The following is a 16979-nucleotide window of genomic DNA, read 5'->3' as shown; positions in this document are numbered from 1 at the left end:
TATTATTTTGGGTAAGATTTTGGGGATTGTATTAGACAGTTGAATAAGGGAGTATTACGAGATAAAATTTAAAAATTTATGAAAAAGCCTCCAAGGTTTGCTAATTTAATAAATACCCCAATATATTAAAATATTATAAAATGACAAAAACACCCCTAACACCCAAAGTGCCAGATTCCGGCCACCACCGTCGGAATCTGGCCGGAAAATTAGATAACCACAAAATCTGGTCGGATCTGGCGGGTATTTGATCGATATGGCCTTTTCCTACCATATCCACCACGGATCTGGCCGGAAAAGGCCAGATCTAAGGCCGGATGTGGCCTTCGACGGCCGAAAAAGGCCAACTTTGGTCGTCAGCGACGGCCAAAGATATGGCTGTCATTGTCTGTCAACGATGGCCAAGATTTGGCCGTTGTTGACAGTCAACGCCAGCCATTTTTTGGCCGTCGCTGATGGCCAAATCTGGCCATTATCGGCCATTTCCGATGGTCGTGTGACTGTTGTGACAGATTCCGGCTATTACCGGCGGTGGTTGCCGAAATCTGACAAGAATTGTGGGTGGGGGTGTTTCTGTTAGTTTTTAAACTTTTTTCTGGGTGGTATTTTTTGAGATTAATAAACTTATGGGGTCTAAAAGTAATTAAAAAAATAGACTAATATTTTGGGAATAACGTGCCAAACAACATTTAAAGAATATGATTGGGAATATAGATAAAAACAATAAGTCAAACGCACCCTAGGATATTTATGTGTACTTCAATAAATCTTTAAAAATCATAAAATTAATAATCAGATAAATATTTAATAATTTTCCTTTATTAATTATTAGTAGTCGTAGAGATTCGAACTCGAATTTCTTTAATAATATACCTAAGAATCCTAAACAAACTGTCAAACTACTAAAAGTAGTTAAAACAAATAGCCTATTTCATTTCTCTTCTTTTTTTCACACAATGTCCTTACGTAAAATCATGCCTAATTTTATGCTTCAGGTTATATACTAAGGCGTTTGGCGTTTGAAATATTTTAGTTAATTTAGCTATTAATCCTCATGATCAAGTTGGATGTGACAATTAATAACCTAAAAATATATATAACTAATCAATCATTAATGTATATACGTTTTTACACATATTATGTAAACATAATTTCATTGGGTTTTTTGTTTTTCAAGTTTGAATAAATTTAATTTGGACACAATTATTTTGTACATCCATTGATGGTGATTTGTAGACTGTACATGTCGTGACTTTTCTCATAAGTATTGATAACAAAACTGGGCCTGCTTAGATTTACTTGGAGATATATCTGCCCCCTCTGATAAAAAAAAAGGTACAAATATTTCTTGTTTCTTTGTCCATAGAAAAGCTTATTCACTTTATATGTTATATATGTTATATATGTATAATTTTCCTTAGATTTAAGAGAATCCGAAGCTCAATAATAGAGTGCTGCCCTGGGGACTCCAAATTATAGTCACTCTAATTAAATACGGTATATCATACCAATTAAGAAAATTATATTATACTATTATAATTACATAATTATAAAATTAACTATATATATTATGTATAAGCTTAAAACCTGTGTCGGCCAATTGAATAATCAGATACTTAATTTATATTATGGGTTGTAATTGTCTAAGCTTCATCACATGCATGGAAGCACAAGCTTCATTTATATTATACACATGCATGTGGCATCAGCATAAGATGTATAACATGTGTTTTGAGTTTTTGAATTATGCTATACACCGAAAAAAATTCATACATTTGTTTGTCAATTTAATTAAAGATTTAAAATTTTACGTGCAGGGAACGATGGATGCTGACAGTCAACATTAAAATAAATAATACGTTCAAGAAAATAAATATTGTGGGTTACAATAATTAATTAACCCTTATAATTAAGTTACAACTGCAGTACCTAGCTTTAGCTTGTTGCTTGATTATAATTAATTATTATATATCCCTTTTCCATAACTCTAATCTTTACAACTTAACTGCTAGGGTTTTGGGCACCAACAAAAACATTAATATCGATCAGCTAGCTGCTATCTTGAAGCATGAGAGGTCCAAGCAGATGCAGTAAACAAGCTAGTATCTTTCCATCCGAGCATCAGTGTGCCTTCTCCTTGGACGAGGCTATACCCATGAGCCGGAGGGAACATGTTTAGTATAAGCTGTGCCTGAGCCATTGAGTTGCTGCTCATTGGAACCTGCATAAAGCAATTCCTCGCCAGCTCACTCCTCCAATGCCTGAACTTATCTTCCCCGCTTCGTGCCGGGCCTCCTATTGCCAATATGTTGTTTATTTCTCTGTAGAGAAGGCAATGCTCAACCCGATGTCTACTCGGATCATCGCTTGGCAAGTATGCTTCTAGTGAATCAAATAGGGTCGAGTAGTAATGGAGAGAGCCTACAAAACGGTCCAAGAAAGATCCACCATGGGAGATTTCTTGCTCAACCAATGTGATAACTCTTGGTGCTAATTCTTCAAGGAGTCTCATTGTTTTCCAATCTGGTCCCGTGGCGTCATACAACGAATGTTGTAGCCAATGCACGGCTAGTGTCTCTCCTCGGCGGACTTGCAACATTGAAGCATCGACTTCTCCGAATTTTTTGGCGATTGGGTGGAATTCAAATGACATTCCAAGTCGCTTTGCGAAATTGGAAAGTTGTTTTCCTGTCTCAACTAGAATCTCCATTGAAGTGCCCATACCGGTCATTCGAACGTGTGGAGGGCCTTCGATACGTGTGGCAAGGATGTGAAAAAGGGCTGGCCATTGCAAACCTTGCATGATGTCAAGGTCTATTATGTGAACCCTGTCGCGTCGATGGAAAGCCTCTAGAATGGCTTGGTTGGAGGTGAAGTGTGCAAATTTGATGAAAGGAGAGACGTTATTGAAGACTTGAAAGGCACAGTGAACACTCTTGTGGTTAATTAAAGGAGAACAAATCCCTAGCCATGAATTGATAACCCTACTGGCCATGGCCTTTGCAAAATAGGCCACAACCCTTTCAGCACAAGAAGGACCATATGGGGAAGCCATTTGGGTGAGCTCAAGTAACATTCTATGAGCTTCACCAAGATTATCAACCGAAATAGCAACCGCACACTCCAAAAGGAGGGTTATTAGGCTTAACCCTTGTTCGTCTAACCTATTCAATCCTCTACTACTTGATCCACTTTCACAAATGTTTGTTTGGTTTCCAAGCTCATTGCTCCATTGAAGCTCTTCGCCGCCATTGGCATCAAAATAACTTCTTCTGCTGGTTTTTCTTGGCCTTAAGTCACCCAAAAATGACGAGACAGGATTGTGATAATCCTCACACATCATTGAAGGGTCATGAGCTTGCAAGCTCTCAGTGCCAGCATCCGGCAGGTCATCAATGAGCTGCTTGGTGACATGTTCCACCCACTCGGAGAGTTCATTTCTCTCCAAGTTTACACAACGATTTTCGATCATTGGTTTTGGGAAGGAGACGTTAGAGGTAGGAGTTGGAAACCCGATAGAGGAATATTCCCATGGTTCATGGGGTTGCATCATATCAAGAGCTCCATGAACCACTTCAAACCCTCCTTTCATCATTGAAGCAAAACTGTATACAAAGTTATCGTATCTATATGAACTAAAGGAAAGTGTTTAGGGAGAGTTTGAGAAACGAGAGAAAGAGAGAAAGGAAGAATATGGTGGTGAGAGGGGAGTTAAGAAGAGGCGGAGGTGGCTTTTAAAGTGCAAGATTACAGCAAAAGATGACTAAAGAAATGACCAAAGAAATGGTCTCAGCTGAGAAGTAACAGAAATATATGGAATTGTTTAATGCAAGAGCACGGCCGGCATAGCCAGACATATAGAAGAAGATAAGTTACTAAAAGCCAAGCACACGTCAGTATGGTAGTGATTTTCTGATAATTAACTCAGATTTCTGGGATATAAAAAGTAATGAAAGAGATTGAGGTCCCAGAGTCTTGTATCAAAGAAAGAGATTTAATTAACATCATATTGTTTGAGTAGATTTAGCAAGATGGGGAAAGAACAACTACCCCACCATCTAAATTATATAAATTAGGAGGGCCCCTTTTTGCATTAAATAATGAAAGTTGGTAACCATGTAGGAAGCTAAATTACTAGTTTTTTCATTAAAGTAAAGCCTTCGAAAACAATTATATATCGTATATACGTAAGTGGGTCATTCATCTTGATTATGATGCCGCAATATATATTCAGGATCAATAATGATGGTAGAGATATTATAAGGATCATCTAGGGTTGCATGGTTAGATGAAATGACTGATATTGCTTAATCTTAATTAATTCGTAGAATAAGTCAAGATAAATGTTGGAGCTGGCAGCTGATCACATGACAGAGGCCCTCTGAATAAAAATAATATATAAACTTTCATATAGCTAATGGAAAATTTTTCTGTTGTTAGTTGTCTCAGTATGGCATGATGTAGTTGCACCAACTTTGTTTTAAGTTAGAACATCATATAAAATTCTTTCTTTACAGGTTATTTATTTTTGAGTAATACTAGGTCCACAATCCAATCTCAGAACTTTTTCTCACAATCCTTGACGTGATAGTTCGTAAAATAGATTTCGTCTATGTATATGAGTCCCGTTTGTCTATTTGTGAGGTAATCAATGACAAGTTAGCAGGTCGAAAGTTGTGAAAGAAGACCTTGGACTAGGGGTGTTCAAAAGCGGTTAATCGCTTTTTTGAACCGAACTGGTTTTTCGGTTCGGAAAAATTTCCAAACCGAAACCGAACCGATTTGGAGGGAAAACAGGTTTTTTTTTTTTTCTGAACCGAAAATCCCTTTTTTTTTTTATGATGGTTTTTTTTTTTAAACTTTTTTTTTTCTTAAATTAAACTGTAAATATAAACAATACATATCCAAATAAAAATTAAACATTCATATATATTCATTGATACCACTATTAACGATATATTAAAAATATTATTATTTTTTTATATAATATATAATATTATTATTATTTATTTAATATATAATTATTATTTTTATTTAATATATAATATATATATTTGTTAAACCGGTTTTAGTTAACCCTTTTTTTTTTTTTCTGAAACCGAAAATCCGTTATTTTGAATTTTTTAAACCGTAATCAAACCCTTTTTTCGGTTAATCAGTTTTTCAGTTCGGTTATTGGTTTGGTTTTTGTATTTTTTTTAACATCCCTACCCTGGACCCTAGTATTATTGTTTATTTTTTATATCTTCACATCTTTATCAGCAGTCAAATTATCAATCACAAATAATTAAAAATTGAGGATTCAAGTTTAATTTTTGGACAATCTACCCAATAATACTAGCTCTATCAATATTTTTGATTAATAATAATAAAGAAACACATCAAAGGCATTTGAAAAGACCCTCAGTGTCACTACGTACGTATGGATGAAGTATGATAAATGCAAGTTGGCTATCAAACGGCGGCCAAACCAAGCAACAGTGAAGTTGGAATCCGCCAAATTGCATGGTCAAATCTTCAAACTTTGACCCTGGGTCAACGTCTGGTCATCCAGATTTGTAGACTGTACATGTCGTGGCTTTTCTCATAAGTATTGATAACAAAACTGGGCCTGCTTAGATTTATTTGGAGATATATCTGCCCCCTCTGATAAAAAAAAAGGTACAAATATTTCTTGTTTCTTTGTCCATAGAAAAGCTTATTCACTTTATATGTTATATATGTTATATATGTATAATTTTCCTTAGATTTAAGAGAATCCGAAGCTCAATAATAGAGTGCTGCCCTGGGGACTCCAAATTAGTCACTCTAATTAAATACAGTATATCATACCAATTAAGAAAATTATATTATACTATTATAATTACATAATTATAAAATTAACTATATATATTAAGTATAAGCTTAAAACCTGTGTTGGCCAATTGAATAATCAGATACTTAATTTATATTATGGGTTGTAATTGTCTAAGCTTCATCACATGCATGGAAGCACAAGCTTCATTTATATTATACACATGCATGTGGCATCAGCATAAGATGTATAACATGTGTTTTGAGTTTTTGAATTATGCTATACACCGAAAAAAATTCATACATTTGTTTGTCAATTTAATTAAAGATTTAAAATTTTACGTGCAGGGAACGATGGATGCTGACAGTCAACATTAAAATAAATAATACGTTCAAGAAAATAAATATTGTGGGTTACAATAATTAATTAACCCTTATAATTAAGTTACAACTGCAGTACCTAGCTTTAGCTTGTTGCTTGATTATAATTAATTATTATATATCCCTTTTCCATAACTCTAATCTTTACAACTTAACTGCTAGGGTTTTGGGCACCAACAAAAACATTAATATCGATCAGCTAGCTGCTATCTTGAAGCATGAGAGGTCCAAGCAGATGCAGTAAACAAGCTAGTATCTTTCCATCCGAGCATCAGTGTGCCTTCTCCTTGGACGAGGCTATACCCATGAGCCGGAGGGAACATGTTTAGTATAAGCTGTGCCTGAGCCATTGAGTTGCTGCTCATTGGAACCTGCATAAAGCAATTCCTCGCCAGCTCACTCCTCCAATGCCTGAACTTATCTTCCCCGCTTCGTGCCGGGCCTCCTATTGCCAATATGTTGTTTATTTCTCTGTAGAGAAGGCAATGCTCAACCCGATGTCTACTCGGATCATCGCTTGGCAAGTATGCTTCTAGTGAATCAAATAGGGTCGAGTAGTAATGGAGAGAGCCTACAAAACGGTCCAAGAAAGATCCACCATGGGAGATTTCTTGCTCAACCAATGTGATAACTCTTGGTGCTAATTCTTCAAGGAGTCTCATTGTTTTCCAATCTGGTCCCGTGGCGTCATACAACGAATGTTGTAGCCAATGCACGGCTAGTGTCTCTCCTCGGCGGACTTGCAACATTGAAGCATCGACTTCTCCGAATTTTTTGGCGATTGGGTGGAATTCAAATGACATTCCAAGTCGCTTTGCGAAATTGGAAAGTTGTTTTCCTGTCTCAACTAGAATCTCCATTGAAGTGCCCATACCGGTCATTCGAACGTGTGGAGGGCCTTCGATACGTGTGGCAAGGATGTGAAAAAGGGCTGGCCATTGCAAACCTTGCATGATGTCAAGGTCTATTATGTGAACCCTGTCGCGTCGATGGAAAGCCTCTAGAATGGCTTGGTTGGAGGTGAAGTGTGCAAATTTGATGAAAGGAGAGACGTTATTGAAGACTTGAAAGGCACAGTGAACACTCTTGTGGTTAATTAAAGGAGAACAAATCCCTAGCCATGAATTGATAACCCTACTGGCCATGGCCTTTGCAAAATAGGCCACAACCCTTTCAGCACAAGAAGGACCATATGGGGAAGCCATTTGGGTGAGCTCAAGTAACATTCTATGAGCTTCACCAAGATTATCAACCGAAATAGCAACCGCACACTCCAAAAGGAGGGTTATTAGGCTTAACCCTTGTTCGTCTAACCTATTCAATCCTCTACTACTTGATCCACTTTCACAAATGTTTGTTTGGTTTCCAAGCTCATTGCTCCATTGAAGCTCTTCGCCGCCATTGGCATCAAAATAACTTCTTCTGCTGGTTTTTCTTGGCCTTAAGTCACCCAAAAATGACGAGACAGGATTGTGATAATCCTCACACATCATTGAAGGGTCATGAGCTTGCAAGCTCTCAGTGCCAGCATCCGGCAGGTCATCAATGAGCTGCTTGGTGACATGTTCCACCCACTCGGAGAGTTCATTTCTCTCCAAGTTTACACAACGATTTTCGATCATTGGTTTTGGGAAGGAGACGTTAGAGGTAGGAGTTGGAAACCCGATAGAGGAATATTCCCATGGTTCATGGGGTTGCATCATATCAAGAGCTCCATGAACCACTTCAAACCCTCCTTTCATCATTGAAGCAAAACTGTATACAAAGTTATCGTATCTATATGAACTAAAGGAAAGTGTTTAGGGAGAGTTTGAGAAACGAGAGAAAGAGAGAAAGGAAGAATATGGTGGTGAGAGGGGAGTTAAGAAGAGGCGGAGGTGGCTTTTAAAGTGCAAGATTACAGCAAAAGATGACTAAAGAAATGACCAAAGAAATGGTCTCAGCTGAGAAGTAACAGAAATATATGGAATTGTTTAATGCAAGAGCACGGCCGGCATAGCCAGACATATAGAAGAAGATAAGTTACTAAAAGCCAAGCACACGTCAGTATGGTAGTGATTTTCTGATAATTAACTCAGATTTCTGGGATATAAAAAGTAATGAAAGAGATTGAGGTCCCAGAGTCTTGTATCAAAGAAAGAGATTTAATTAACATCATATTGTTTGAGTAGATTTAGCAAGATGGGGAAAGAACAACTACCCCACCATCTAAATTATATAAATTAGGAGGGGCCCTTTTTGCATTAAATAATGAAAGTTGGTAACCATGTAGGAAGCTAAATTACTAGTTTTGTCATTAAAGTAAAGCCTTGGAAAACAATTATATATCGTGTATATGTAAGTGGGTCATTCATCTTGATTATGATACCGCAATATTCAGGATCAATAATGATGGTAATGATGGTAAAGATATTATAAGGATCATCTAGGGTTGCATGGTTAGATGAAATGATTGATATTGCTTAATCTTAATTAATTCGTAGAATAAGTCAAGATAAATGTTGGAGCTGGCAGCTGATCCCTCTGAATAAAAATAATATATAAAATTTCATATAGCTAATGGAAATTTTTTCTGTTGTTAGTTGTCTCAGTATGGCATGATGTAGTTGCACCAACTTTGTTTTAAGTTAGAACATCATATAAAATTCTTCATTTACATGTTATTTATTTTTTAGTAATACTAGGTCCACAATCCAATCTCATAACTTTTTCTCACAATCTTTGACGTGATAGTTCGTCATTGGTCAGTTCGTAAAATGGGTTCCGTCTACATATATGAGTCCTGTTTGTCTATTTCTGAGGTAACCAATGACAAGTTAGCGGGTTGAAAGTTGTGAAAGAAGACCCTGGACTAGGGGTGTTCAAAAGCGGTTAACCGCTCTTTTTAACCGAATCGGTTTTTTGGTTTGGAAAAATTTTCGAACCGAAATTGAACCGATTTGAAGGGAAAAATGGTTTTTCAATTAACCGTTTTTAAAAAAAAACCAATTTTTTTGAACCGGTTTTCCTTTTTTTTTTTTCCTAAATTAAATTGTAAATATAAACAATATATATCCAAATAAAAATTAAATATTCTTACGTATACATTGACCACTTCTAACAATATATTAAAAATATTATTATTTTTTATTTAATATACAATATTTATTTTTATTTAGTATATATTTGTAAAATCGACTCAAAAAATCGGTTTCGGTTAATCGCTTTTATTTTTTCTCGAACCAGAAATCTGGTTTTTTTAATTTTTCAAACCATAACCGAACTATTTTTTCGGTTAACCGGTTTATTGGTTCCGTTAGGTTTTTGTATTTTAACACCCCGTATAATTGTTTATTTTTTTATATCTTCACATCTTTATCAGCAGTCAAATTATCAATCACAAATAATTAAAAATTGAGGATTCAAGTTTAATTTTTGGACAATCTACCCAATAATACTAGCTCTATCAATATTTTTGATTAATAATAATAAAAAAAAAAATATCAAAGGCATTTGAAAAGACCCTCATTGTCACTACGTACGTATGGATGAAGTATGATAAATGCAAGTTGGCTATCAAACGGCGGCCAAACCAAGCAACAGTGAAGTTGGAATCTGCCAAATTGCATGGTCAAATCTTCAAACTTTGACCCTGGGTCAACGTCTGGTCATCCAATCTCGGATATGGCCTGCTAAGGGTAACTGGCATGAATGAATATTATATAATTATGAAAATGAAACGGTTGCAGTTACAATCTAATTTAAAACGCTCAGGCAGAGAATATATGGCTTCTGATATGAATGATTTTAATTTTCCTTTTCCGTTTAATCTTTATATTTTAATGAGCGGATTATAAAGGCAAAGCTGTTAAAAGATTCTGCAAGTAGAATGATGGTGACAGTGGAGAGGCATAGTATTGTGACAGATGGCAGATTTACTGAGTAGTTGGTGGACCCATTCCGATGACTAAAGGGAAGTCAATAAGTCATCACTTTATCCTACTCTTGGAATTATACGTAAATCGTTCTAGTGATCCTCAAGATTCTAAAGAAAGATACGTATATCTCCACCTCCTTTTGGGAGTAGCAGCAGCAAAAAGATATTCTTGGAATTGGTGTCCCTCAAGGATGTGCACTGATGCCTTTGATAACTCAAAACCAGGTACCCGTCAAATAAATTCACAATCATTTCTGACTTCAAATATATTTCTTAACAAATCTTTCTTCAAAGAGACAACATACCCCGAAAGGCATTGCCTTCAATTCAAATGATTTTTTTTCTTTTGCTCTGTTTATATGCATAGCTTTCTGATGAATAACTGCATTAAGAAAAGAAAAAAAAAAAAAAATGTTGTCGGGCAAATTATTAAAGATAGGAACTTTTCTTCTACACAAATTGTTTAACTATCATTTATAAAATCAGCACATATATGTATACACGGTATGAGATTTTTAAAATAAGTATCTTTTGTACAACAATTCGGCCCCCACACTAAAAAGAAAAAAAATTAAGTAAATTACATAAGAATGGAGAATGAATCAGCGCATTAGGTTTCTCTCCTGTTTCCATCCTTTGACCCAAAAAAAAAAAAAAAAAAAAAAAAGGAAGAAGAAGAAGAAGCTTATACAACTGTTATCCACATCAACGCTCTGGTTAGTAACATCAAAATCCAGTGCTTTTCTTCAAGGCCATAAGACTTTGAGCATTCAACCAGACCTCAGAGTTCCAAATTGAATGAAAACGGTAACATCAAAAAGACCACCTAAATTAACTGAAATTTTATAATCTACCATGTGTTGTGAGCAGGAGGGCCTTCTCTATCTGAAATATTGAGAGATTGGTTTGGCTTAAATCATGTGATTCACTCTGATTTTGAGTCAGTTCTACTCATTGGGTTCGGCATTAAATTCATAAAGCTCCCTTGAGTAGCCGATTGTTGCTCCTTACCGGCTGTTTCTGACGATTCTGATGTCTCCTCCACCTCAATCTCTGCCACAAGGAATCACAAGGGTAGAGAAATAAAATATTTCATTCACAGATGATTGTATATGCATGTAAAATATATAGAATAATATATCACCAAAAAACCCACAATACGCTTTCAGAATATATAGTGGAAGAGGTGAGACTACCAAAAAGTGACTTGATGGAGGGCCTCCTTGGTTTGGTGTTTTTCTTCAATTCAGCTACAAGTTAGTGGAATCAAAATCAGTTCCAAAAAAACATAATTGTCAAACTAAACAAACTATTAAAAGCAGGAAAAGGAGTTCCTGATCAGAAGAAAGAATTCTTCAGACATATGCATATGATATGTGCAGGTAAAGTTTCTATTCCAAAATCAATTTTTTTCTCCCTCTTCTTAAAAGAGGCCTCAAAATGCACAATACAAAGCTTCTACATCCTCTGATATATTACTCAAATAAACAGAAAATATATGCAGATACGTGAATATGAAACCTGAACCAAGTCTATAACATCATAAAATCATTTGCCTACATATATACAATAAAGGTAAATACCCATCCCAGCCGCTTGATAATCATTGACAATTTCGAAGTTCTTGTAGGTATAGCCCACAAAATTTATGTCCTTGGATGAGAGCATCTGCAAAACAGAGGACGCAAAAGGCACTAAAGATACTGATACTATAAAGAAATTAAGAAAAACTGAAAGGTACAATTATACACTTAGCTTACCCTCCTCCATGGACCACTCTTTGATGAAGTTTTGGTCTGGTTGTCGGACTGCACATAAAAGAGAAGCACCAGCCAAAAGAATTGTTAGCAACATGAAATCCCCAAACATAAGTGGCTCAACAAATCAACATGAATTTTGACAATAATACCTCTTCAAACTTTTCAAAATTTTGAGTATCCAACTCATCATTGACTGCAGGAATAAATGCAGCTTCTATTTGGTATAGCTTATCCCAATTGACACCATCAAACCATGGATGAGCCTGAAAAATTGGAAATCCACAAGGTCATCCCTTTTTGGCAACTACCTTATCAGATAAATATAAGAATCCAGAATAAGACACACCATACGACACCTTTATTTCATCTGAGCCTTTTGATCCCAGTCTCTGGTTGACATTACACAAGAGTTTGCTAATAAGATCTTTTGCCTCTGGCGATAATTTTGCTTCCTCAGGAAACTTCAAATGGGTTCTCCAGTTTACTATCTGCATAAAAAAGAGCAGGGGATAAATGTTACTCTGCTAATGAAACTTTCCTGACACTCTTCTTTGTCACTTTTCTTTTTTTTGGGTAGTAGGGGCATACAGTAGAGAGGTTTGCAGCACTATAAAACTTTTGAGAACATTAATGTTTAACTGTATGATATTAAAGATCCAGACAAAGAGTATGGTGTGTAGCTAAATAGAAAATTTTTAAGAACATAAATATTTTAAGTAAGATATTTAAAAATCTATCTAGTATGAGATTAACCATAAGAAAACAAGACTCTTAGTTTACCTTCCTACATGTTGACATTGGATCATCTGAATAGAAAGGTGGATATCCCACAAGCATTTCATACATAATAGCACCAAGTGACCACCTATTTGATCAATAATAACCATGAGTCACAATGATAATATCAGTCCAAAAAAGATTTAAGGCATCTTTAAACATAGAGGAGTTTTTTCAACTGCAGAAGATATCAAATTAATTTATATCATGAGGTATCCAATATTGCAAATGCCCATCAATGAGCATGCGTAATTACTCACCAATCACATTCCATGCCATAACCTTTCTTCAGCAGGACTTCTGGAGCAATATAATCAGGTGTGCCAACTGTAGAATAAGCCTGCAAAGTCATCAGCAATTAATTAAACAAAACAAATCCCGCTGATAGTCACAGGCAACATTCTGCCAAAAGCTCAATAATCACTATTAAAGCAAAAGAAAATGCTTCTCTCTTGATATATCCTGAAAAAATAATTCTCCAAATCACCAAAGAGAGGAACGGGGAAGAGAGAGGGGGCATGGATGAACCTGGTGGAACATCTCCCCAAGACCACTAAAAATGCTTTACAAGGAAAATCTACAAAAATCATTCCATTACCCAGTACTCTGATTCACCAAACCTGCACTTACGAGAGGGAATCATTACAAATAATGGCAGATAACTTACAAGTGTTCTCCTATTCTTCTGCCAATGTTGCAGTTGCTCTTGTTGTGTCCGTTTTGGAGCTCCTGGTTGCTCCTGATTCTGTGCAGCCCCATTAGCATTGTTTGTGACAGAAAAATCGTGCTCTCCAAGAGTGCTGCAGTCTAAGGGTTTACATAGACCAAAATCAGAGAGTCTCAAGTGTCCAAATCTATCAAGCAGCAAGTTGTCAGGCTTGATATCTCTGCAACATTTAACACCCAAAGAAGCTAAGCTCATATTTCCAGGCCAGAAAAACAGACGTTTTTGTACTGTGTAAAATTTCACTCATACATTTGTCAACAAACCTATGAATGTAATTGTGTTTATGGATAGATGCAATAGCCAAAACTGTCTCTGCAACATAGAATCTGGCTTCATCTTCGGTCAAGGTATCCTTTCGCATAAGTAGAGTCATCATATCTCCACCAGGTAGATATTCCATAATAAGATAAAGAAACTCATCATCTTGAAAAGAACAGTAGAGTTTGACAATGCAGTTGCTATCAACCTCGGCAAGCAGATTCCTTTCTGCTCTCACATGCTCAACCTAAAAAGTTGAGAAGCCAACTGGTGATACATATAGTGCACAAAACATTAGTGAATTATTTGGAAGAAGAGATAAATAAATACCTGGCCTCTTCGGAGCATCTCTGATTTCTTAAGCTTTTTCATAGCATAAACATGACCAGTTGTCTTTTCTCTACATACTCTAACCTGCAGCACAAAACAAATGCTGTAAAAATCAAAAACTGATAACAGAATACCAGCATGGTGCCAAATTGAATACATAGGCCAAAAACTAATACATAATACAAGATATTCCATAAGATCTTCTGACTAAAATGACTAGATACTGCAAGTCCACGGGAAACATGTAAAACTGCATACATCCATGATACATAACTTTATGTGTGTATCATAAAGGCTACAATACTTGAAGCTTCAAAGATAAGCCTCACATTCTCAATATTCTAATGCCAGAGACAATTAGAAAATTGCTAAGACTACAAACATCAAATAAGATTCTTTGAAGATCAGATGTGAAAAGAATGAACCAACAACTACATAAAGGCTGTCATAATTCAACAAGATAAATATAATAACCAAGAACTATAGAACTATAGAACAAAGAATTACAACAATAAAAGTATTGATCAAGGTGAGAGCTCTGTGAAAAATACCAACAACTGCAGAGAAGCACCTCAATTTGAAGGACAAGAAGCTAACATGCAGTTAGAATTTTTATTTTTATTATTATTATTATTTTTTTGTTAATGAAGGACTAAAAAAAGAGATCATAAAATGTTACATTTCATAAGAAAGTACCTCCCCAAATGCCCCCTTCCCAATCATTGTTAATAACTCAAAATCATCAGCACCCATTTTATGCCTCTGAAGACGCATGTATTCTGTTTCCTTCTTCTCCAAGAACTTAAGAAGGTTATTTTGATCTTCCTCAGAGACATCAGCATCAGCCAACTTTCTTTCCAATATATTTCGCCTATTTAGAAAAAAATATGATTAGAAAGCTTCTTGATCTCAAAGCGCCACAATATATAATTCTCCCAAGAAGAAATTTAGATTAGATTTTAAACCGAGGAGATAAAAAACAAAACAAAAAAATTGACATTATTGACTATAAGAAAACTCTATGCAAATAGATAAAGTACAGATAATTGAATGGAAGCATTAGAAAACCACTATTCAATAGATGATCCAAAACATTGTCCAAACCCTATTACACTTAAAGCGCTGTGCAGGAAAAAACAACTATAAAATAAATAGAATTCAATTAATCAATAGTAATAAAACAAAACCACTCCTGACGGGAAAAACTGAGTATATGCCCTTTCATCATTTCAAACTTACATCAGCTGAAAAAAAAAAAAAAAAGAAATAGGAAAGCTGCAGCTACCAAATAATTTCTTATTTTTCTTTTCCCACTTATTTGCACCATCAAGCTCTGAAAAACATCCACAAGAGGTTGTGCCTAGATTGTAGCCTAAAAGAAATTGTAATAAAAGAAAAGCTTATGGCATTTGGTGCAGCAATACAAGTTAGAAGACCACCAACTTTTTCATTCTCTACAAAGAGGAGCATTCTCAGAAAATAACTTTAGTGACAAATGATTCCAATTACAATAATCAATGTCCCTAACTAATAGTGCCCCCCTTCCACCCACTGCTCAAGAACAACATGAAGTGAAAAGGGTTAATGCGATGGATATATGCTCCTAATTGAGCTCTCAATTTGGAAAGCAAAATTGTTAACCATACTTTTCAACATGTATTGGTAGTAACGACTAGTGAAAAAAAGGTATAATAGCGTCCAAAGACTAAGTCAATATCATAACAAGAACAGAAGAACATACCTCTCCCTCCTCTCTTGCAGATTCTTCATTTGCTCCCTGTAATGATTCTCAATGTACTGCTTAGCTGCGGCGACCTTCTGCTTTGTAGCATTAGACATAGCTTCTTCATCCGTACAATCGTCATTACTTCCATTGCCACCAGCCTCCTTCTTCCTACTTAAACCCCTTACTTTATCTCGCGGTTGAAGCTTCTGCAACCAACTCCTCGCCGAATCCATTTCTCCCTCCCACTAAACTACCAACAAAGCATCCCCTTTATTCTCCAATTCAAACGCACACTCTTAATTACGCCCACTTTCTGCACATAAAAACACTAATCACAAAACCAAACGCATTCCAAACTCCAATAAAATTACTATCACAATTGAACATAAAAAAAAAAAAAAATTCAAAATCAATAAAATTCCAACAAAAAGTATATTTACCATAAAGGATTCGATGAAACAGAAAAAAAAAGGAATATAAAAGACAAAAAGAAAACCTAATAATCTGATATTAGTATTGAAACAAAGAGGCTGGGAATTCGGATTACCGCGAAAATTAAGTCAATCAGAGAGAAGATAATGAGATCCACGAAAACTGAAACAAGACTTGTTTTTGCTTTCTTTGTCTTCCGGCCCGCGTGATTCTCTCTTTTGTATTGGTGTATTCTAATGTATAGTCCATTTTATATACGTTTTGCCTTTCATCTATTATTATTATTATTATTATTATTTTTTTTTTTAACTTTATTAGTTTATGATTTTTCTGGCATCGGATCTCGCGAGAAACTGATCCGAGAAGATTCGATGGTGCGGGCGGCTGCTGCCTTATGCCTGCGACCTCTAGTTCTATGATGTGCCTTGTGCGTAATGTGCACCCGATATTAATAAATAGGCTTTTTTATTTTAGATAAATAATTTGGATATTCGATTTAATAGTTATCTAAGATTAATCACATACTTTAGAGACATATTAAATGTTGGGGACTTTTGTACTTACTTAATATTAAAATAATTATTTTTTATTTGACTTTAATATAATGGCTTCCTCTAGTTGGAAAAAGTTAAACATTACACTACCAAAAAACTCACAATATTATTCAACTTTATTTAACTTTTTTTAAAGCTCTTAAATTTGTTAATTTAATTAAATACTCATAAATATTTTTTTAAGAATTGTAAAATACTCCAACAATCTACATTTACCAAATTCCAGCCACCACTGCCGGAAAATGGTTGGAATCTAGTAGGATGGCGCACTATCGGCTGAATCTGGTCGGTAGTACACCGATCTAGCCTCTTTCGGCCAAATCCA

General features: G+C 35.4%; 3 protein-coding genes across 3 annotated transcripts; all 3 read right to left on the bottom strand.

Moving 5' to 3' along the window:
- Nucleotides 1–1912: 1912 nt before the first annotated feature.
- Nucleotides 1913–3687, bottom strand: LOC116143160 (protein SCARECROW-like). Its single transcript, XM_031428584.1, has one exon. The coding sequence runs from the start codon at nt 3593–3595 to the stop codon at nt 2057–2059; it is 1539 nt and encodes a 512-aa protein (XP_031284444.1). The 5' UTR covers nt 3596–3687; the 3' UTR covers nt 1913–2056.
- Nucleotides 3688–6236: 2549 nt separating this feature from the next.
- On the bottom strand, nt 6237–8011 carry LOC116143161 (protein SCARECROW-like). Its single transcript, XM_031428585.1, has one exon. It carries the CDS (start codon nt 7917–7919, stop codon nt 6381–6383), a length of 1539 nt encoding a protein of 512 aa, XP_031284445.1. The 5' UTR covers nt 7920–8011; the 3' UTR covers nt 6237–6380.
- A 2742-nt stretch (nt 8012–10753) lies between these two features.
- Nucleotides 10754–16513, bottom strand: LOC116143116 (serine/threonine-protein kinase 38-like). Its single transcript, XM_031428527.1, has 14 exons — nt 16216–16513; nt 15684–15981; nt 14639–14813; nt 13943–14026; nt 13618–13859; nt 13295–13514; nt 12888–12967; nt 12631–12715; nt 12207–12338; nt 12000–12113; nt 11851–11898; nt 11674–11758; nt 11287–11340; nt 10754–11143 (listed from the first exon to the last, which is right to left on the bottom strand). The coding sequence occupies exons 2-14, from the start codon at nt 15899–15901 to the stop codon at nt 11016–11018; spliced, it is 1665 nt and encodes a 554-aa protein (XP_031284387.1). The 5' UTR covers nt 15902–15981; nt 16216–16513; the 3' UTR covers nt 10754–11015.
- Nucleotides 16514–16979: the final 466 nt, after the last annotated feature.

This window comes from Pistacia vera, unplaced genomic scaffold (genome assembly GCF_008641045.1).
Source record: "Pistacia vera cultivar Batoury unplaced genomic scaffold, PisVer_v2 Contig426, whole genome shotgun sequence".
In the NCBI taxonomy this organism is placed as follows: domain Eukaryota; kingdom Viridiplantae; phylum Streptophyta; class Magnoliopsida; order Sapindales; family Anacardiaceae; genus Pistacia; species Pistacia vera.
Note: the sequence above shows the minus strand (reverse complement) of the source record. Positions and strands in the feature narration are given on the sequence as shown.